This window comes from Prunus mume, linkage group LG4 (assembly GCF_029339155.1).
Source record: "Prunus mume cultivar Tortuosa linkage group LG4, ASM2933915v1, whole genome shotgun sequence".
Lineage (NCBI taxonomy): Eukaryota > Viridiplantae > Streptophyta > Magnoliopsida > Rosales > Rosaceae > Prunus > Prunus mume.
This window is the reverse complement of record NC_142701.1, coordinates 18,214,913-18,237,218: the sequence shown is the minus strand read 5'-3', so window position 1 is coordinate 18,237,218 and position 22,306 is coordinate 18,214,913. Positions and strand designations below refer to the sequence as shown.

Below are 22,306 nucleotides of genomic sequence, written 5' to 3'. Positions count from 1 at the left end.
GCAACTTGTCGACCAAACAACTCTCAAAACAGCTTAAAATCTGATTTTTAGTAGGATTTAAAAATGAACCAAGTTTCAAATCAAATTCAATTTGGATTATAAAAGAACAAAACAGATTCTAATTCAATCGAATGAAATATCATTCAAATTCACTGGTTCTTCTGAACCATCAACCCTATTTGTTAAGTCATATCAACAGCCTTCACTAAAAGTTATCAGAATGTGCCAAGAGAACAGAAACTACAATTGAGCTTAAATAATCTGTTTCATCAATCAGTTCTTCAATTCCTTGAATTGTCTCCAAGGTAAGATGTGTGCAACTCGTCATGCAATGAAATTATAACATGATGACACCCTACTACTGATTACATGTGGTGAGGGTTGGATTGAATCTTGCTGGAAAGTAATTAAGGGTTTTGATAGCAAACTTCATTCGTCACAGGAGAAGCGAATCCGGAGCACAACTTCACACTACTACCAGAGACGATTCCCGATCACAGCAGAAACAATGCCTTTCAATGTCTCCTGCATGACATAATTGGAATTACAACAAATATGTTGGCCAAAAAGCATCTATAGACTTAGGGGTTGGTTGGTACCACTGAATGGTCTTTAAGACCAAGAGAAAGCATTAATGGCCTGGAGGAGCCTGAGTTACTGCAAACACAACCCGCTGTGTTAGAAGTTAGAACATTACATGTTCAGCTAGTATTTTCCGAAAGAAACAGGGTGTTCAATACACATATTAGAAATAGAACATTCGCAATCGAACCTTGCTTCACAATATTCGCCAAATTTTTTTTACAGGATCAGTAACTGGTATTGAATAAGGAAAAAGAAACTCCTATAAATGGAGATATACCTGATGTGTTCAATAAGTTGACGAGCACAGGACACTAGCATTGGCTGCACGAAAGGCAGTCAGCAAGGAATATATAAAACTAACAGGCTATAGTGCACCGGCAATCTTACCTCATCTCGCTTGCCGAAGATTACAGACACGTTGAATGTTGGATGGATTGCCATTCCTTCCTCCTTCCTGAAGATGAAAATAATATACATCACATAAGCTCCTCGACGGGGCACTACACCATTCATTGCCAATAGGCATATAGCAATTTTCAGGTATCAAAAGGGCAAAGTACAAATCATTGTAAACAAGAACAGTAGTAATAACAAAAGCTTCGGACACAGAAACGAAACTCATAAATACGCAGAATACCTGGCTTGCAGGATGGTACCCATAGCTCCTATTTGAGTTGCAATGACCTGAGCAAGTGTTTAAAATATTAGAAGTTGACACACAAAGATTGCAGTCTTTCCATGCACCCACCACCCCCAATCCCACAAAAAAACAAAACAAAAAAACAAAAAACAAAACTCACAAGGAAATGATCATCGTAACTGCAGATGACTACATCTGTTTTGTTCCCTGCCAAGCAGAAAACATGGCAATTATTGGGTGAGCGAGATTCAAAGTCAAATTAGAAAACCCAAATGAGCTTCAGTAACGCGGAAATCGCAGAGTAGCAGAAACAAAATTGGAGAAAACGATGAAGCAAACAGGTTATGCTCAAAATCACAACACAAACCCAACCAAACATGAATAAGCAGAAAATAAAATACCTTAATTTCCAAGGAGAGCTTCTTGTGGGGGACAGGGAAGCTGCCCATAACTCTCTATGAGATTCTCTACGCCCTCAAGACGACTTCACACCAGCAGACTCGATCAGACTGCTGTAAATTTCCCTTGTTTTCTTCTCTTTTCAGTGTGTGTTGATTTATTTTCCGTTTGTTTCGGGCCTAAATTTTTCAAGCCCAGCTAAGGTAGCCCAAAAAGTTTAATTAGAGTGTGGTGGGGCCACACTTGGACTTTACCTGTACAAGTCCAAAAAGTTGAATTATATTAATGATATAATTGTCACATCCGCTGACGTGTTAGATCTTAAATTAATACATGAATGGCGGCAACTAACTCTCGTCTAGCGTGTGTGGTGGTGGTGGTGGCGTGTAGATGGTATCCCGTGCTTACTTGTCATTCAACACGTGAGGTGCTCAGGGCCACCCGCTTCCGTTCTTTCTTGACGCCACAAACCCGTCCTTCTTCAAACGTAAGCCCAGCCAAGCCAAGCCATATCAATTTTCTCATTTTTGACAATACTTGTTTTACTTAAAAAAAGCCTCACATCACATTATTTACTGAATGTATCCTTCTTTTTCTTTTTCTTTTTTAATTTAAAGGAGCCCGCTATTATTCACTCCACTCCAAAATTAGTATTTATCATCACAAAGAGAAACAAATGGGACCTATGGTGAAGGGAGGGTCTAATTGATAGAAAAATATTCTATTTAGGATTAGGAATAGTCGTAATCAGACCTGCTTGAACGAACAGTTATCTTGATTTATTAGAAATTGAACAGGTAACAAAAGTTCTTGTTGAGTTACGTACTTACTTTAAAAACGAATAAATATTGTGTAACAATTTATATTCTGGGATTTACATATCCTCATAATTGTTGTTATAATTGAAATTAAGAATGATTTTTTTGTATTTGTTAAACAAAAAGAAAGCTGAATAATGAGAGATTGAATAACATTTTCTTAATGAGTATTGCTATTTTCATCCATCTATATTATCTTCTCAACCATCATGTTAATTTGAAAAAATACAATTTTATCTTTCCACCCACCATTATTCCTAAAATATCATTTAATTATTAATTCAAACAAATTTTTTTCAGAATTTACAGGATCACCTCTCCACCTCACTCCAACTACTATTCAATGTAGGAATGACATTGACATGATAATCAATATTGTCTGGTTTTTTTTCCCCTTTTTTATTCTTGAATTGAATAAACTTTATGATGTTAGTTATTTGTCAACATTTATTTTATGCATGTTATAGCTCATGGTTCTATATACAACTATACAAAATTCATTGACGGTTTAACCTTCCTGGTAAAAAATAAAATTATTCTTACGAGTAGAATTAATGATTCAGTAAAGAGAATTTTGCGACTTAAGTTTGTTATGGAACTATTTGAGACACCGTTGGCTGATATGAGCCTAGTTAACTAGCTTGGCAATGATGTAATTATTCATAAACTTGACACCATTTTGCAAGAAATATTAATTAATGCTTGAAATTGTTTAGTCTTATTTTTTATTTTACTATGAGCAATTGAGGAGTCATAAGAGAAATAGAGGATTCGTGAGCAATTGAGTATGTTTTCTTTTATTTTTGTCAAACGGTAAAATATATGGGTTACTTGAGTTAAGGTTTTTTCCTTAAGTCCTTAGAAATCATTTTATGAATGAGTAAATTTATTTTTAAAATTTTAAAAATAAAGTGAGGGATAAGATATGGGATGAAAATAGCAGTAGTGTTCTTAATTTGATTTTTTGAAATTTGCAAATGCTAAAGAGTAAAAGTAAGGCTAACTAGCTAGCTAAGCCGAGGCAAGTTGGCAAGCCTGTTAGCTTAGCTAGCTCTAGACTGTTAGGCTGTTGGCAGTTTTTTATGAGGCATGAGATTAAAGCGAGCTTTGCATGACTAGAGATTATAGAATATTAGCTACATAATAATAACACTCTGTCTCTGAAATATATTGTCCTGTGAGTTTTGTAGCGTGGTCACTGTCTGTCTCTGTTCCTGAGAAAAGAAGAAAAGAAGAAAAGAAGAAAAGAAGAGAAGAAGAGAAGAAACAGGGGAAGGCAGATAATTAACGGCCAACTGATATTATTAGCCTTAGATCAAATCCAAAATGGGAATTGTGGGTTTAGAAGAGAGGGACAACATTGAGTTACAGGAATTCTGTCGTATGCTGGTGGCCTCCGCCGCAGCCCTCCACCGCACAAAACATGAACCCAACGACCTGCGTTTTCCATCTAAAACCAACGACTTGACCGACGACGAGGAAGAAGAAGACAAATTGGTTTGCGTAACTAGCGGCGTTTCCTTCTTAGGCCTCGCCCTCGTCAACCGCCTCCTCCTCCGTGGCTACTCTGTCCGCATCCTCGTTGATAACCCAGGTAATTAACAAACTGCACTTTTGGGTTGCTTTTGTTTCTTCAACACTTGAAACAAGTTGGTCAAAACTTGGATTTTTACAATTTAGCATCATTTCGGATTTCGATCAAGTTTCCGTTGTCTTCTTCATTTTTGTTTTTTTTTTTGTTTGATTGCAGTCCTATTAATTTAGCTTTTAACTATTCTTGTAATTATGTTTTTACATGTATCTATCTGCTTTTGGTATGATTGCAAGCAAACAAATTTGTATTATTATTATTATTATTAGTATATATTATATATATACCATGTGGTCTCTGCAGAAGATGTAGAAAAGTTGGGGGAGACGAGGACAAGGACCAATAATAATAAGATATCAGCAGTTATGGCAAATCTAGCAGATGTTGAAAGCTTGTCTCAAGCATTCCATGGCTGTCGTGGCGTCTTCCACACATCTGCATTCACTGACCCTGCTGGGCTCTCTGGTTACACTGTGAGCGAGTTCTCTCAAATTTAGTGTCAATCTAGAGATGTATACGTTTTACCAAATTCCAAACCTTTCAAACAAAACCAATTATACTTGCAAGTAATTGGAATTCGTAAGGCACACTCAAAGTTGAAAAATTTCACCCCAATCACGAACTTTGACTTAAATTATACATATAATACTGCAATCATGATTATTTGTTAGATCCATGGCTGAGATTATTTGTTAACATTTTTGAATCATGTGATTAGAAATCCATGGCTGAGATAGAAGTGAAGGCCAGTGAGAATGTGATGAAGGCATGTTCATTGACAGCTTCTGTGAGAAAATGTGTGCTGACTTCTTCACTTTTAGCCTGCGTATGGCATGACAGCAACCAGGATAACCCATCCCCTGTAATTAACCATGACTGCTGGAGCAGTGAGTCACTTTGCATAGACAAAAAGGTATTATTTTAATCCAAATTACACCTTCTTTTTTTCTGCTGACAAATTATTTGTATTTTAACTTCATTTGGGAAAAAAAAATGGCAGCTCTGGTATGCCTTGGGCAAGCTGAGGGCAGAGAAGGCTGCGTGGAAAATAGCTGAGGAGAAGGGGATTAAGTTGGCAACCATCTGCCCAGCTCTCATCACTGGTCCTGAATTCTTTACCAGAAACCCAACAGCAACAATTGCATATCTCAAAGGTGGCCATCATCATTCATCAAACACCCTTTTGCTTTCCAAAATGCATACACAAACACAAATTCTAGTTTCCATTTTTTTTACTGTGTATATATGAATACAGGATCCCAAGACATGTACCAGAGTGGGGTGCTAGCCACAGTAGATATGATGAGATTGGCAGACGCTCATGTGTGCGTGTTTGATGCAATGAACAAGGCAGCATTTGGGAGGTACATTTGCTTTGATCAAGTCATTGAAACAGAGGAAGTGGCAGAGAAGTTGGCTCAGGAGACGAGCATGTCGAAGAACAAGATTATGGGCAACGGGTCCATCAATGTCCAAGTTCGATATGAATTGTCCAATAGAAAGCTTACAAACCTTTTGTCAGGATCACTAAGATATTGTTATAACCAAAGCCAGCAAAATGGAAAGTTTTAGGTTGAGGTTCGATATGAATTGAGGTTTAGGTTGAGCAATGCAGAATGGAAAGTTTTGGAAACTTTAGAAATGAATGTATGTATCCGTGTTTGTTTCGTATTTTCGTCTTAAACCAGAGAGATTATCTCAGCATCCTACATCAATTCACAACCATATGTATTGCAATTAGCAAATCTTAATGGAGAAGATCAAATCAAATTGTTGCAAGAATAACCTCAGTTGGGTTTTCATTCTACAAACAAAAATAATGATTGCAAAAGCCGATTACTTCCAAATTGAAAAACTAGGATCGAAAACGTGTAGATTGTTCAGTGATTTAGAGAAACAGGTCTAAAAACAAAACGATCTTTGCAGATCAAAAAACTGTTGGGCAAATAGACAAGGGCAACATTCTCAATAAAAAATGAATCTTTCAGAGAAATAAAAGAAATATGAAACAAAGTATTAATAACAAATTATCTGGGTGATTGCAAAAACAAAAGTAAAGAAAGAAAGAAAGAAAGAAAAAGGGTGAGGCTCAGAGAGTTGCTAACTGTGCTCAAGGAAGAGCCCTTTTACAGGCCCCTCTCATACAAGAGGTGTCAGAAATTTAAGCACTCTTCATCGTTGCCAGATTAACATATAACCCACAAGTCTATTCAAATAAACGAAATCAAATTCAGAATAACAAAGAAGAAGATAGAGAAGAAGACGAGGAAGCAGAAATAGAAGCGGCTGCAAGCAGGCAAAGCTAAGGAGAGGAGAGAACTGGTCTCCCGAACGAGAGTCAAGAAGACTTAGGGTTTTTCAGTATGAGTCAAGGAAGGGGTACTTGCGAGAATTTATAAGCATTTGTTTATGGGCCTTTAGGGTTTAACATCAACCCAACCCTAAATTACGAAGTTGGATATGCAAAATGAGCCCATTGTTTATGAGCCTATACCTCCTTAGCTAAACCTAAACTAACTAAAAAGGGCGCGACTAGAAAACGTAAAAAGCCATAGTGTTTTATTCGTTTTTATGTGTTTTTTTGTTTGGTTGTGGGCTGGTGATAGTGGTAGACCAGTAGACCCCTGGAGAATTGAGACGAAATACCAACGATGGCCATAGTGAATGTTTTGTATGCCCAGGTTTTTGGCAACCACTAAATTTTATAATTGAGGCCGGGTTACCCGTCAGCTTTTGTTTCTTTAGAGAGAGATGCAGATGTATGAGCAGATGAGCAGATGAGCAGAGAGAGAGAGAGGCATACTCTCCACACAGGGACATGCATTTGTGGTGGTCATGATTAAAGATTAAGTTGAAGTAGAAGAGAATAGAGGTATTGAAGTTGAAGTAAGTAATGTATATATATTGTGTGTGTGTGGTGGGTAAGAAAGATTCGCGTGACAGAGAGCTGACAGGAGATGATTCAAACTTGACTTGAGGGAAGAATCAAATGAGATATGACGCACACTGGTGGTCGCATTGTGCTGCCGCTCATTGGTCAAATATTCCTCTTTAATTTATGAGGTTCAAACTTGAATTAGGGGTTGCATTGCATGCCATGCATTTCTTACACTAATTAATAAAATTTACTCATATAAATTGAAAGACAGGTAAAAAATTGGAGGAGGAGGAGAGGTAGAGCAGCAGCAGCAGGGGAGTAGAAAAAAGAGCTCGGTAGATGAGGAACAATTCCCTATATTCGCTGTCATCGGTGCTCATGAAACCAAATGCCTATGATATGCCCCCCATCCATCTCTCTCTCTCTCTCTCCGTTAACTTATGACTGAGGATGGTAGTGGTACTTTTTTTTAATTTGTTTATTCTGTCTTCCAGAGTTTTTTATAAGGAAAATCTTTTGCTTTCATTAACAAATTTTTGTAAGTCAGTAAACAATAGATTAATAAAAGCAGAGAGAGAGAGAGAGAGAGAGTGTGATTCTGGTTGCAGTTGCAGAAATGTTAGACAAAGAAAAGGTTATATATAATCTGGGCATTTGAGATCAGATCGGTCAAGCTTGCTGTGCTTCCATTGCTACACATATACAGTCACAGAGCTTTCTTTCTGATATCACAATCAAGTCAATCAACCCAACCCAACCCAACCCAACCCAACCCATGAGATGAGCTCTAATCCATCACCATCACCATCAAGACAAGAATCTTCCTTCCATATCTCCTGGACTTAGTTGCAGTGAAAGTGAAGAAGCTTTGATCTGCTTGCTTCTCCAGTCCAGGTCAGTTGTTATTATTTTCTTGTCCATATCAAACAACCTGCTGCATTAACTAATGTTGCTTATGCTATGTCAAGTAATTAATAATGTGCATTTCAGCATATTCAAATGTCATTTTCATGCAATTGAAATGTGCAAGCCAGCTCTTGCTCTAGCCCACCTCTGTTACACTCTGTTTTCTCTTCAGTCTTTTCCTTTGCGCATTATCTGCTCCTAGTCCTAGTCAGATTGCCTGATTCACTCTTTCTAATTACCTAATTGCTGATTGGCTGATTCTTCCACCGTGGATCGGTCCCACTAATGTCTAACCTTTTTGTTGTAATGTAAGCCCATCTGCTTTGAGCCTTGAGGAGATGAGAAGAAAGAAAGTCTTGTTTCTTTCAACTTTCAACTTTCAACTTTCACTTTCAGAAAAAGCTAAATTAATAATAATAATACACGCTTCTTCCTTCAAATTCTAAATCTAACCGGATTTTGATAGTTTGTTTTTTCCAAAATTGAATCAATGACTTTCCTCTTTTCCATGTTTAATTAATTAATACCTTCCTCTTTTTCTCTTATTCAACAACTCAAATCCACAAATCCACAAATCCCATCTCTTGATTTTCGCATTACAATAGAATCTCTTCTCTGCCAATCTTGATTATTGTTTGTTTGATGAAATGATTCTTTCTGCTTCCAAGACATGGCATTTGCCCAACATGATGGAATTTATATTCTCAAAAAGTATTAGTCAAAACACTCACCACCAGTTGTGCCATTATTTTAAAAAATATCGCATTACTTTATACTTCACCTCAAAATTAACGCTTATTTGTAAAGTACCCATTAGTGTCGTGGTTTAGAGTAATTGTTACCCGTATGCAAAGTTATAGAGTCAAGTTCTAACATTAATGTAGTGTGTGTGTGTGTGAGTTTAATATATTATTGCTCATCTCAATAAATTTTTTTCTATTTTCATCACATCACGAGCCATTTAGAAGTTGGGTGCATATTATGCCCCATGTGAACTTCCATGCTTTTTTTTTCTCCCCGACTGTGTTTAGAAGTTCTTTTTTTTATGTCTTCAATTGGGTCTCGTTTGATCATCACCTTGATTTTGACAGTGCATTATTAAAATCAAGTATACCTTTCGGCATATAGGGAAATTGATACCATCCCACCTTTTTTTTTTCTTCCTCTGTCACGCTTTTAAGGTATCATTTCCAATCAAATTCCATTCGGACAAAAAATTCAATTTTCATTAGTTGTCTTTTTTTGGATAAAGAGACCGACCTCCATTTCCCTTTTGCACATGGCTTTCGGCGTATGCCTAGAGGTATCAATTTATTTATTTATTTTAAAAGCCAAGTACTTAAGTTAACAACTCTATTTTGGAAAGTAAATAATGCCCATTTGCATGCTTTTTTAAGCATCACTGGTTATGATTATGATTAACATGCAATTGATAGTGAAATAATAAATTGAATAATTGTGTGAAAAGATGAAAGTTATATTCTTTGAGAAATTCAATTCATTGGTGAAGATGAAGTCATGAAATAAACGGTAGGAATGGGGTAGCTTTATAGACCCCTAAGAGATACAAACTAGGTTGAAGCTCTCCTCAAAGGAATTAGATTCGAGGTCAAGTTGCACATGAGATGATCTTGTTTAAAGGTGAGATATGGCTCAGATGATTATAATGAGATTTAGAGAATGTCGAATTGTGATTAATCGGTGGATATTGTTCATAAAAAGGTTGATTAAGTTGAGCTAACCATCGTTCTAATTTGTACCAAGACTTTTGAGATAAAATTCGATAACTTGATGGGTTCATAGGTATTGTTACACTTTGACGGACCTAGGAAATTAAGTTTGGAGTACTTAGCAGAAAAACTTGTATGAAACGGAGATATTACTATTTTGTTATCCCTGGTCAATCACAATTTATCATGTGAAAAAGTTATCACGCATAACATACGATTGGTCGAGAATAGCAAAATAATACTATCCCCGTTTCATGTAAGTGTTTCACTCACTTAAGAGGACAATGGGCCCAACACTAAAGGGCTTGTGGGCATGATAGGGCAGAGCAGGAATTGTTTCAGAGCTAAATTGGGCATGGGACATGAATTGATCGTTCGTTTCACGAAAACACATTGAGGGAAACATATTCATAAACTTAGCCCCTGCCTGCCGTGTCTCGTCTCACTCTCATTTCCATTTTCAACCTCACCTTTTTCATTCAAGGAAAAACAGAGTTACTGCTCTGCAGTATCTCTCTCTCTCTCTCTCTCTCGCATCTTTAACACCACTCCATTTTTGTTTTACCAACTTTGCCCTGGCTCGCCAGTGAAGTAGTGAACAGCTGCCTCATTCGCATTGCCTGTCACTTCACATGAAATACCATGGTAATAGGGTATATCTGTCATTCAAGCCCTTTTTGGTTTTTTCTGCCAAAACCAGTGGAAAAAAAAAAAAAACCATTTTTGTACATCCATTACTTTGTAGGTAAGTTTTATGTGTAATCTCTGTCACAGCATGGATGTTTGGTACGCAAAAATTCCAAGAAAACAAGGGTTTTAGGTGACACCCTAGAGCTTACCCACGCGCCCCTAACTATTAGAGTTTGAAAACATTCGAGCCAGTCAAATGGAAATCGCTCAGTCCCAAAGAAAAAAAGTTGGATAGTATTAAACCTTCCTTTAATGAACAAAATGTAGGTAAGATTGTGAATTTTTTTTTGGATTAAATTGTATATTATTTTATCGAACACTAGATCTGTAGATATTCTTAGTACTCAAATCTAAGGAAATATTAGGGTTAGTAGATAGATAGCTTAGTTAGGACTTATTTGGTTTAGATGTGATTCAATTAGGGATTTAGCACATATATTGATTTGGTGTGTCATTTTTGTTTATTCTTCCTAAATTTCGGCCATATTGGAGAAATCTTGAGGATGAAAGGGAAGATATTCAAGAAATCTTACAACCATACAAGTCAAACTTAAATTTATGTAACACTTTAAAAACGAGACTGCAAGTATTATTTGAAGAAAAAGATCCTTGATTATAACTTATACCGTCAAGACAAGTGTTTTCATCTTTTTTTACTTCTGACTTCCAATAGCCTATCGAAGTGGGCTCAATCGAGTTGGCTGCGCGTGAATCTCTATATCACTCTTCCCTTCAAAATATTGACATGGACCCTTTTACCCTTGTGTAATTAGCAAGATAACAATGCATGAAACAATATCTTCCATATATCTTCTTCCCTTACGTGGTATATGTTGGAAAGCCCTCCCTAATATAAACTTGGTATCAAGATATATGCTCCTCATTCCAAAGCCAGCACCCGCATAGAAATTCATCGGAGTTGAAAGTCTTCTCATCTTTCTTTTGCAGGTCAGATAATCCAAATGGACGAGATTAACCCACCTCGGTCGTCACGTAAACGCGGGACGTCATCCGATCATCAGGGCGACACATCCTCAGGGGCAAGACCCACAACCCCAAGGAAGATCCGGTACGCCGTGGATGACACGGGGGACCGGATAGAGTGCTCTGGCAAGTATTGCAAGTCATGCAGCGGCGCTTTGATAGCCGACTGCGTGGCACTCTGCTGCTGCCCCTGCGCTTTGCTGAATCTTTCACTCTTGCCTTCGTTAAAGTGCCCTGGATGGTAGGCAGGAAGTGTTTGGGACTGGGGAAATCCAAGGGGCAAAAGCGGAAAAGCAAGAGAAAATGCAGCAGCATTGATGATGACGATGATCATCATCAGTGTGAGGTGGAGAGAAAAGAAGAGGAAAGAATGCCAGAAATTTCATCAGACCAAATGGAGTGTGTGAGTGCCAGGCTGGAGGCAGAGAGGGTTTGGTTAGAGCTGTACCAGATTGGTCATCTGGGTTTTGGTAGGGTGTCTTTCAGTGGTATGTAATCTCTGGGTAAGGCCAATTAGGGAAGATAATTTATTGTATACCTCTGTTGGTTTTATTTTGTACACTTGGGAGATATATAGTGTTTTTTCTGCACTAGTTTCCTTCATATATTCATAATGGAGTAGAGATAATTTTATATTTGGAAATTCCATAAAATTTGAATTTAAAAAAGAAAGCTCTGTTCCAATTTTCCAATTTGTATTTTCATTTTCTTGCTGTTAAAGTATCGTTATCATATTTGTCTTTAAATGGTGGGATTTTATTGCAGAGACTCATAGAGGAAATATGGTTGCCTGCTGCCAAGAGAAAACTCGCACTTGCCTACCTTTTCCCGGAAAAAAAAGATAATAGGCCCTTGTTCTTCTTTTTTTTCACTGTTTGGAAAGAATGTAGGTTGTTGAGTCTTAATCAGTGAGAAATTATGAATCCGATGAATTTGAATTTGAGTTCGGATTCTCAAGAATCTCACAGTCGGCTTATTTGATTTTTATTGCACAAATTACCATTCGATTATTGCAAGAAATCTAACGGCTAAAAAATAGGGTCTCACTTAAGGGCCATACATAAGGCCCTCATTATAAAATGACTCCTGATTATTGCAGACAATGACAGGACCCGCCCAATTTTCCGGAACCGAAGATTTAATCATGCGGAGACCTCGGCATCACACCCATGCCGGGTTCACTCCTTAAAACTATGTCCTCTTTACCAAAGAGGATTAAGGCACGAGACTTTTGCGAAATTTCGAGTCTCCTCAAATTGAACATTTCAAAATTTCCACATGCATAAAATACATTTTTATAACCCAATCGGCAGCATGCACAAGATAACAACATGCAATTCAGCTAAATGGCCTCCGGCCTTCTGATAATCCAAAGCAAACTACCAATCATGCAATCAACATAAAATAACTTCCCCAAACATCCAACACGCGAGGTTTTAATCTCTTATCACTATCACAAATAGTTTGGGGCCTCAGCCTAACTGTGCAACAATCCGACAAGGATTTCAAACCTAACTAAATCTAATCCGCTCACTTAGTCCACCGATCAATTCAACCAAGTTCCCGGACCAACAACGAGGTCCGAACAAATCTCGATATACGAGGCTAAAGTTTAGCCCGCGGCTGCACCTAGTAACTTCAGGTGTCTACGTATCCTTACTGAAGGATCAAGCCACACGTAGTTCTTTTGTATCAATCCTGGCTCCTAATATCAAATAAATCATTACAGCCATACAAATTTTTTAAATTATTTCTTAAAACATATTACGGTCTAATTATGTAATAACCTCAAAAATAATACTTTGGTTTTATTATTTTTGTGAAAAATCTTATTAAGTTGTGTGACTTTATTGGGTGTTTTATGAATTTGGTTTGATGTGAAAATATTGGAATTAAGTGAGTTTAATCTCAAATTTGGACTAAAATGCCCCTATGATTAAGTTTATGATTTTTTTTTCAATGAAGTAGGCCCGTTTAGGCCTGATGGGCTTTCTCAAGCCCAACTCATGGGTAGGGCTTGGGCTTTGATTTTTTAAAACTCCGGCCCGGCCCGGCCCATTGACGAGCCCTAAGTTGAACCATGCCCAAAGGTCCAATGCAAGGCAAATATTTTGAATTAAGTTTTTTTATTTTATTTTATACAAACAATATTCTACTTTAATATAATTGAGTTTACTAGAGCGGATTCGAACTTGGGTGCATAGTGGATAGCACATTCGCCTAATCAACTTGACTAAGCTCATATATGCGTTTTGAATTAAGTTCTAATTGACTAATTAAAATCCCATTCTTAAACGAAGAAGAAGAGCTTTCTATATCAACTCGGAAACAAAATGTAATAGCCTCTACACTTGTTTTCCAAATAAGAATAATGTACTCCACTTTAAGACAAGCTTATTGTTATTTTCGAGTAGCTTCATGTCCTAAAGTCTAAGTCCACCTCACTTATATGTTTGATTTATATAATATTCATTTATAAAAAATATAATTCATAATTGAACGGTGCACATTTGTATTAATTATTTATTATGTAGGTTTGTTGTTGTAGGTATATTTTGTTATCAAAAAAAGTATCATGTAATATAATGATTTATAACAATAATAAAAATAGGACAATCAATTATTTATTAAGGGACACACGTTTCTCCTTGTGTCACAAATACTATGATGTGATACACCTTTTTTTTCCTTTTTTTTTTTGGGGATGATGTGATACACATTTAATGTACCTTGATTGAACGACTAATAAAAATAAAAATAAAAATGGTTGTGTATTTTTTTGAGAGATTCACTATTATATTCAATATAAAAATCCAAATTATAAATAAATAAAATCCTATATAAAATGGACTTTAGAAATACACTCAAAACCCATTTACAACATAACAAAAAGACTTTTATGTTCTTTTAAATTACAAAACTACCATTGATTTCTTAAAACAAACCCAACCCCAAAACCTTCTAAAAAATCTCAAAATACTCAATAGGGAATTTAAGTAATTTAATAACCAAAATTAAATTCAATAGGACAGCTGTCATTTTTTGGGTTTTTTTGTTGGTTTGTTTATAGAAATTAAATAGTGTAGGGTTTATCTATATTATTAATGCTAAGAATGGATGTATGACTAAATTATCCATCTCTTTTGGACTACAAAAGTTCAAGAGATTTGTGATCACTCACCGTTGGATTAATATCCAACGATTCACTCACTATTACACTTCTTTTAAGAAACTTTTTTGAATAGTTGGATGTTAATCCAACAGTGAGTGACCACAAATCTCTTGGACCCCTATAGTCTAAGAAATCGAGACTGTATGACTAAATTTAAATATCTCTTCTTCCTTTTTTTTGAGAAAAATAAAAAGAAAGAATGGAGGCAATTTTTTCATAAATAAATTCGATGGCAATTTGGTAATTAATCAGGATCGGACTGGTGGTGGTGACTCATTGAGACTAAAAAGACACTTCACGCCCGCCAATTTTTTGGCAAACCATGGCAAATGACACCTGGTTTATACATTGCCGGGTGGCAGACTGGCAGTAACAGAAGCGCGCATTTTAGCATCCTTTTGGTCAATATCCACTATCATACGCTCTGATGCGTGGTGCGCGCACTCGGGTTTATGGCTTGCAAATTAAATACAAAACGGGGAAACAATAATCCAGTCTTTCAGCTTGCGTACCGACATAGTCACCAGAGAGTGAGAGAGAGAGAGAGAGTTGGAAGCGAGCGAGCGAGTGACTCAGTGAGCGAAGAAGATGGAGGGTGACCCAACTCGGATAATGCTGGCAGTGAACGAGTCGACGATCAAGGGGTACCCGCACGCCTCCATAAGCAGCAGAAAGGCCTTCGAGTGGACTCTGCAGAAGATCGTCCGCTCCAACACCTCTGGCTTCAAGCTCCTCTTCCTTCATGCCCAAGTCCCTGACGAAGACGGTCCTCTCTCTCCTTCTGTTTTTCTTTTTTTGTTCCCATTCAATACTTATGTTTGTGATATGCTTGATTGCAAAGAAAATGGAGGAAATGGAAGCAAAAATTGAAAGGATAGGGAAATCAAAACCGAACCTATAGTTTTCTAATGGAAAATATTAAAAGAATCGCAGATTATGTGTGAGTGAAAAATTGGCTTTGCGATCAGTAAGTTGATGTCATTTGGTTTTGTAAATTGAAATTAGTCGGTGATGATCATGGATTTGATATAATCTTCATCGTAATTAAGAAATCGTTAGTAAGTTTTGGTACCAAACGGGAGGCATTGAGTATGAAGGTGCTTGATAACTTTTTAAGCTTTCTGCCACTTCTTTCAATTTTATAGTCAATTTGCTAGTTCGTTTAAGTGGTGAGTTTTTGTAATTTGAGTTCAATATTGAGTTTGATCGGTTACAAGATCTGACCACTTTTTGTACAATTTCCCTTTGGTTATATGATTGTTTCTCAAAGTTGGCTTGTTATGGCGACTTCATTTTAAATCATGTAGTTTCTTTTCATTCGAAAATGAGTTACGTGACCCAAGTATCATCATCATAACTGTTGTTATTGTGGTCCTCAAGTATCGACCATGATCATATCATAGAGAAATTATGACCCTGAATTGATTTGAGTTCATTGTTATATGAAAAATGTGAATGAATATGCATATAGTCTATTTATATTGTATCTAGTTGAGCTTTTTGTTTGAGCATGCTTAACACTTCATTTTCCATTGCTCAGAAACTTTCTTATCCTTTTTCCTTCTTATTACGATGTGATCCTGCCACTTGTTTCAACTTTGAACCATTGTTCCTCACCATACTTGTAATAATATGTTGTGCCCTCTTTCGATAATAGGTTTTGATGATATGGATAGTGTCTATGCATCACCTGAGGATTTCAAAAATCTGAGGAATAGAGACCGCGCCAGAGGGCTTCATCTGCTGGAGTTCTTTGTTGAAAGATGTCATGCAATTGGGGTACTGACGTGTGTCTTTTGGGACAGCATTTTTAAATAATCGCATCTGAAACATACAACTGAGTATTCGGAAGTTTAAATCTATATATTGGAATGCTTGTAGGTTGGTTGTGAAGCATGGATCAAAAAAGGGGATCCCAAGGAAGTAATCTGTCATGAGGTGAAGCGTGTGCATCCAGACTTTCTGGTTGTGGGCTGCCGGGGTCTTGGTCCTTTCCAGAGGTATGCTTTTAAGTGCTTGCCTTTTATAGACATATGCCTGATCTCCACCACAGTTATTAGTATTATTACATTGCAGACATCCTTTTCTAACATCTTTTGCAATTGACATGTTTAGCAATTTTCATATATGTATTCTGATAGCCCTGAAGCAGAGCAGGCTAATATACCTATCTTATTATTGAAGGCTATCCACTTAACTAAGGAAGTTTCCCTGTTTTATTTGCTCTGCAGGGTTTTTGTTGGGACAGTGAGTGAATTTTGCGTGAAGCATGCTGAGTGCCCCGTGATCACAATCAAGCGCAGCGCAGAGGAATCACCTCAGGATCCTGTTGATGACTGAGTTTTCCTGGAATTTGTATGCTTGAATTCTTTAATTCTGTCCAGTCACTTTCTACATCAGACCCTTGTACCTAAACACCAACTGGGAACAAATTAGATGCATTGCTTCTGTTTGCAATTATGCGCAGACGAAGAATTACGGTGAAATGTACGAAGGAACTTGGATATTTTGTGTTGTATTACTATTAGTTTGGGAGTTCATTTTAGGAGCTTTCTTGTTTATCATATAATATTAGGAGCTTTCTTGTTTATCATATAATATTGGCTTAATATGATGATGTCTTTGCCATGCTCGTTGCTTTTTTGAATTGGAGATCTAATGTTCTGAGTTGTGGGGAAAACCAACCCAAGTCACAGGCGAGATCGTTGCCCAACTTTTTTGAATCATGATTGATTGGCATAAGTATAAAGGCATTCTTTTGTCAAAGGCACTTTATGGCCCACTTTTGAAAGTTTGGCTACAGGCATATTTGTGATAACTAGTATTTAGGACAGACCGACTGATGGTCCTAAAGCAAATTATTTCCAAACGTTTTAAAGAATTGTGAACCGACCGAGGAGAATTCAATAGCGAGAGAGGTGCTGCTTCGCACCAAAAGCTCGTGTATTGTTTGGTGTGGGAGTTGAAACAAAAAGAAGTGAAATTTACATCCAACTGGAACTGGTGGCTGAAATCAACACTGAGAGTTGCTTCTCACCAAAAGCTCCTGCTGATCTCTATATTGATAAGTTGAAGAAACTAGTTACACAGGCTAGATAAACTACTACATAACTTCATCCACAAGCATCCAAAAAGAAAGTAGAAATATTATCCCTAAACCTACATATGGATCACTAGCTTATATGACATACTGGGGATTGTGTGTAGAAACAAAAAGTTCAATTATACAAACAGTGAACCGATCTAAGATGAAGATTCAACCATTGTGCTTACCGTCTCCAATAACTCTTTTATCTCACTCTCCAACTTGGATTTCGTTACAGCTGACACTTTCCCATCCGAATTGTCCAGCATTGAGGTCAACTTCTCAAGTTTATGTCTAATGAAGTCGAGTTGTGACGCCTCACCATCAACAGGGGGCTGTGAGTTTGTTCCTACTGGCTGACTTTTGGTCTTACCCCTGGACTTAGCTGGAGGAGAATTGGATATTTCACTCAGTTCACGAACCTTTGAAGCAGCCGAGAGATTGTGGAGCCGGAAGTTGACATTGGAAGCTCCAAAGGGACTGTCATTTTGCGAATGGTTGAAGGCTTCTTCCGCATCAGAGATCCTTAAGAAGGAAACCCGAGCGCAGAAATTGTTGTAGAACATCTCAGTTTCCATTTCATTCAGCTCTCCAAATTTACTATATATCTTGATAAGATCAGCTTTCGTGGGCAGAGAGGAACCAGGGCCAAATGTCACAAAAAGGGATGCAGGTGAAGCTTTCTCGTCCCTCTTCTTCCGCCTTGTCTTCAAATCCGTGTTCCAGCAGCATGCTTTCCTATAGGCTTATCAGAGCTCTTCTTGATTTTCTTCTGCCCAGATTCACTGTCAGGTAGATTGTCTGCGGTTTGACTTCGGTCTTTCTCCAGTGACCCAGGCTCAGATATTAAATTCTTTCTCTTCCTATGAGGTTGGCGGTTCTTGTAAAGTTCGTAGTTGGAGCCATTGCGATAAATTGAGTCTCTGAATATGGCCATAAAGTCCCTAAAAATCTCAAAGGATTTCCTTTTGATTGGATATGATGGATTAAGAGCTGCAGAGCGGAGTTCAGATAGCACTAGACTCGCTGATGCATTAGCTTTCATTGGATCAATGCTCTTCTCCTCATCTTCTGCTGGTGCTTTAGGACTGAGTTCTGTAGTGTGTTTCTTCTTTAATTTCTCCGTGCAGCAATTCAACATATGAGGGGACCCAATAAGGTTAGAAGTAGCCCGCTCCCCTGACTGAGTTTCATTAGAAACTTCAGATTCTATTTCCATGTCTCGCATCCTTTTCACCATGTTAAGATTTGTGAAAGGAGGGGACAAGTACTTGCTCTTTTTCCTTTCCCTCGACAAGGGGCGGTTATCAATTTGATCTTTCATATCACTTTCTAAACCACCACTGCGCAATTCCCCATCTCTTGAAAGAGGGCTGTCGCCAGTTTCTTCTTTCATCTTACCATCATCACTATCCATGCCAAAACTCTCATCCTTCTTCCGTCTCCTTGATAACCGACCCTTCTTACTTTCTTCCTTGCTGCCACTACAATCATTTTCAACACTCATATTCTTTTTGGTAAGAGTGCTTGTGGGTGACTTTGAGAGTCTGAGCTTTCTCTTTACTACATCAGAAACCAAATTACTCTCATCATGACTCTCACTGCCTTTCCGCTTCTTCTGCTCTGGTTTCTCTGATACTGCTCCCTCATTAGCCATAATCCCACCATCCTTAGTTTTCGCCTGAATATCATCGTCCCCTCCCATAAGATCAGCAATGCTTTTCTGCTTCCTTCTTTGATATTGCCTATCCTCTAAAATTTTGGGTGAACTTTGCGAAAATGTTTGATCAGTTTGACCAGTCTTTGCACCTCCGGGAGAAGAAAGCCTGTCTTCAAATGGCCCTTGGACAGGCACTTCCACCGCCTTCTCGTCATCCTCAAGACCAGGAACTGGCTGGGCTTCATAGAATACAGGCAATTGATACCCCCCTTTTGAAAAATAAAATGCAGACAGACAACTCTTTAACACAGTGAGCTCAAGCACACTACTCACTGATGTAACTTGGGAAGCATGCTTCAACTCAGCAAGAAGGTTTGCTGATTCAGATAGATGACCCAAAAACTTCCCAACTTTACCTTCAGGCACAAAAACTCCTTCCTTAATTCCAGCATTCAATGCCAAGGGTTGACTAATATCACTCAAAAACTCTTTCTTTACGCAGCCACAACTCATCTTCAACTTCACAAGTCTTCCAATCTCATCCACAGCCTGCTGCACGGCATTAACAAAAGCCTTGGAACTACTCTGCTTCGAAATCTCCTGAAAATTTTCCTCAAAGGGTTTTAATTGCGACGGATGGCACCAAGCAAATGTGCCGTCCCCAAAATAAGCAACAAGGAGTCTGTCCTTATATTTCAGTTTCACTGCATACTCCGACGCATCAGAAGGATCACAAATCTGGGCAGGCCACCATGGATGGCTCTTAATCTTACCCCACACAAAATCTCCCACAGAAAACTCATGTCCCTCGTCACCCATGTCCTCAGTGATCTCAGGTTTCCCATCTGGGTCTTCCTCAATCTCATCCAAAAAACTATCATTCTCTTCAGCCCTTCCTCCGTTCACACCAGTCTTACCCTCAATGATCTCATGTTTCCCATCTTGGTCTTCTTCAAATTCATCCAAAGAACTCCCATTTTCTTCAACCCCTCCGTTCACACCAGCCATAGCCATAGTAGCATCCGTCACCGCCTTTTTCTCCTTACTCGAAAAAGACTCGAACTTTTCAACACTACCCTCACCCCCTCTCAGTTTCAGCAAACTCGACTCTACAAGCCCACCCTCCTCAGTATCCGAGAGACCAACATTCAGGTCCCCAAAACTTCTCTCAGTCGAACTTTTGGGCTCAACCACCTGAGTCTTGACCACTTCACCTACCCTACTGCTACCCACATCACCAACAGAGCTCCCTCTACCGGACCCCCCTGGACCGGGCTGGGTTCCGCCCGAGCCGTTGATAGCTTCGACGATCGTGTTCTCCTCTGCATCTGGAGCTTTAGGTGGTTCAAGAGCAGAAGCTGAACCCCCCTCTACGGCTGTAGATCGTGTTGGGGCCGCTCCCATTTCGAGGATAATCTGCTCTCGAGAAAATCAAGCTCAGACTTTGATATTACAGCTGAAACGAATTGCATAAAAACCCCAGAAGCAAAAACAAAAGCAAGTATGTAAATCAGCACATTCTAGGGTTTTGGTTTCGTGAAGAAAGAGCTCGAAAATGGGATTAATATAATACTAAATGTGCACTAGCAGACGAGAATAATGCATACATGGAATAAAATAGTCGTATAAATAGTAAAAAACGAAATGAAAAAATAAAAATATATATATATACCTGAAGAAACCAAAAGCTTGAAGCTCAGGAAGCGATTCCCAGAGAAATATTTTAAAAAAAATATGGAAAGGAATGGAATCGAATTCCACACAGAGAGATAACTAAAAATCAAATTTTGAAAACGCCGTGTGCGTGAGAGAGAGAGAATAGAGGAGAGAGAGAACTGAAATTTGTGAAAGGGAAAATATCGTGGTAAAGTGGCGAGAAATTGGTATATGAGGCGGTGGTGGGGAGCTGACAGCTGAGTAGCAGAGAAGACAGCGAGAAGAAGCGGCTATTTTGTTTTTGTTGTCCCTTTCTAGCAGAGCGGCCATCTCCACGTTTTGTACCCGGCAAGCTGACATTTGGGTTTGAAATATACTTACCCGCGAGAGTACATTAAGGAAGCACACTCGCGGGGATTTAGGGCTATGTATGGTTTGTTTCTGTAGCGATTCAAAGGGTATGCATGTGTTGCAGTTTCGATGTGGCGGCATTGGGGACATCAAACGGCTCAAGAGTTGTACTACGTTAGGATGATTCACCACGTGTCCCTTCTAGCCTTCGTTGAACAGAGCCCATAATAAAGGCGACGCTGATTGGGCGATCGCAGCGAGGGTTTGCGAAACGGCGTCGTCGTCTCCTTTATTTATCTCATGCATATGCGGTTTGCTTGCTTTTTATGCTACCTCCCGAACAGAAAAAAACTTACCTATAATGGGATAGCACCGGGGATGGCCTTCTTTGAAAAAATTATTCTTCGTGTCATTTCATTATTAATTGGAAATAGCAAAAAGTGTAATCCCCTAGCATGAGAGTTTCTCTATTCTAGTTTTTGCTTTTTATGCATGGCAGAAGCTTTTGCATAATTATTTCTCAGGTTGTTTGTTGATTGGCTTAATATCCACGCACAGGTTTTTCCAGCCAATCCATGGGAAGATCGAAGTTGGAATAATTACAAGCCATCAATTAAACACCGCATGTCCTGTCAGTATATCTAAGCCTAAGCTAGCTAGCTGTTATATTAGCGCGGAAAAGAGGCTAGACATTTAGACTTGGGCCATTGCCTAACATTTTACCAATTTTCCTTTTTCCCATTTCCCCACCCTCACCTTGGTTGGTTTCCAATGCCAAATGCAAATTGAAAATGAAAGAATGGAGGGGATTATGGTTTCCAATGCCAAATGCAAATTGAAAATGAAAGAATGGAAGGGATTATGAATAACGTGGACCACCAAATTCCACGAAACGGGAATTAATCTAATGAGAGGATTCGAACTTGAGTGCAAGGATATAATGAGAGGACGCGAACTTGAGTGCGAGGGACCGACTCACTGTCGTGATTAGCTGGCCTTATTCTGAACAAAAGCCACATTAATGTTTTTGTACACAAGAAATGGTTACCTTCCTTCTTGAGCACAAACATAATCCATATTACATACAGATGGATCAAACATACTGCATACACATTCAATTAAATTCTACCACCAAGCAAAACTAGAGAGCATAACAAACCA

General features: G+C 38.3%; 5 protein-coding genes and 1 non-coding gene across 6 annotated transcripts; 3 read left to right on the top strand and 3 right to left on the bottom strand.

The window, feature by feature from the left end:
- Positions 1-178: 178 nt before the first annotated feature.
- On the bottom strand, positions 179-1,793 carry LOC103329852 (proteasome assembly chaperone-like protein). Its single transcript, XM_008232370.3, has 7 exons — positions 1,627-1,793; positions 1,386-1,433; positions 1,223-1,269; positions 973-1,039; positions 863-906; positions 600-657; positions 179-525 (listed from the first exon to the last, which is right to left on the bottom strand). The coding sequence occupies exons 1-7, from the start codon at positions 1,672-1,674 to the stop codon at positions 475-477; spliced, it is 363 nt and encodes a 120-aa protein (XP_008230592.1). The 5' UTR covers positions 1,675-1,793; the 3' UTR covers positions 179-474.
- A 1,760-nt stretch (positions 1,794-3,553) lies between these two features.
- On the top strand, positions 3,554-5,815 carry LOC103329851 (NAD(P)-binding Rossmann-fold superfamily protein). The gene is made up of 5 exons (XM_008232369.2): positions 3,554-4,036; positions 4,337-4,506; positions 4,752-4,946; positions 5,034-5,187; positions 5,289-5,815. Exons 1-5 carry the CDS (start codon positions 3,769-3,771, stop codon positions 5,603-5,605), a joined length of 1,104 nt encoding a protein of 367 aa, XP_008230591.2. The 5' UTR covers positions 3,554-3,768; the 3' UTR covers positions 5,606-5,815.
- A 304-nt stretch (positions 5,816-6,119) lies between these two features.
- LOC148918062 (small nucleolar RNA snoR1) lies at positions 6,120-6,216 on the bottom strand. Its single transcript, XR_016126519.1, has one exon. It is a non-coding gene; the product is annotated as a small nucleolar RNA snoR1 (small nucleolar RNA).
- Positions 6,217-10,943: 4,727 nt separating this feature from the next.
- Positions 10,944-12,181, top strand: LOC103329850 (uncharacterized). Its single transcript, XM_016793782.2, is given in 3 exon segments — positions 10,944-11,428; positions 11,431-11,724; positions 11,987-12,181. Coding segments are annotated over 2 exon segments (516 nt in total). The 5' UTR covers positions 10,944-11,199; the 3' UTR covers positions 11,718-11,724; positions 11,987-12,181.
- A 2,698-nt stretch (positions 12,182-14,879) lies between these two features.
- LOC103329848 (universal stress protein A-like protein) lies at positions 14,880-16,991 on the top strand. Its single transcript, XM_008232367.2, has 4 exons — positions 14,880-15,159; positions 16,051-16,172; positions 16,275-16,393; positions 16,625-16,991. Exons 1-4 carry the CDS (start codon positions 14,982-14,984, stop codon positions 16,731-16,733), a joined length of 528 nt encoding a protein of 175 aa, XP_008230589.1. The 5' UTR covers positions 14,880-14,981; the 3' UTR covers positions 16,734-16,991.
- Positions 16,992-17,485: 494 nt separating this feature from the next.
- LOC103329847 (Tudor/PWWP/MBT superfamily protein) lies at positions 17,486-20,947 on the bottom strand. The gene is given in 3 exon segments (XM_016793781.2): positions 17,486-18,190; positions 18,193-20,594; positions 20,811-20,947. Coding segments are annotated over 2 exon segments (2,904 nt in total). The 5' UTR covers positions 20,543-20,594; positions 20,811-20,947; the 3' UTR covers positions 17,486-17,636.
- Positions 20,948-22,306: the final 1,359 nt, after the last annotated feature.

Coding starts and splice junctions, on each gene's coding strand:
- LOC103329848 (XM_008232367.2), top strand. CDS start 14,982: ATGGAGGGTGACCCAACTCGGATAATGCTGGCAGTGAACGAGTCGACG. Junction 15,160..16,050: donor CCAAGTCCCTGACGAAGACG/GTCCTCTCTCTC, acceptor TTTCGATAATAG/GTTTTGATGATATGGATAGT. Junction 16,394..16,624: donor GGTCTTGGTCCTTTCCAGAG/GTATGCTTTTAA, acceptor TTTGCTCTGCAG/GGTTTTTGTTGGGACAGTGA.
- LOC103329852 (XM_008232370.3), bottom strand. CDS start 1,674: ATGGGCAGCTTCCCTGTCCCCCACAAGAAGCTCTCCTTGGAAATTAAG. Junction 1,040..1,222: donor GGTACCATCCTGCAAGCCAG/GTATTCTGCGTA, acceptor TTTCATCTTCAG/GAAGGAGGAAGGAATGGCAA. Junction 526..599: donor GTCTTAAAGACCATTCAGTG/GTACCAACCAAC, acceptor TATGTCATGCAG/GAGACATTGAAAGGCATTGT.
- LOC103329851 (XM_008232369.2), top strand. CDS start 3,769: ATGGGAATTGTGGGTTTAGAAGAGAGGGACAACATTGAGTTACAGGAA. Junction 4,507..4,751: donor CTGGGCTCTCTGGTTACACT/GTGAGCGAGTTC, acceptor TCATGTGATTAG/AAATCCATGGCTGAGATAGA. Junction 5,188..5,288: donor AACAATTGCATATCTCAAAG/GTGGCCATCATC, acceptor ATATGAATACAG/GATCCCAAGACATGTACCAG.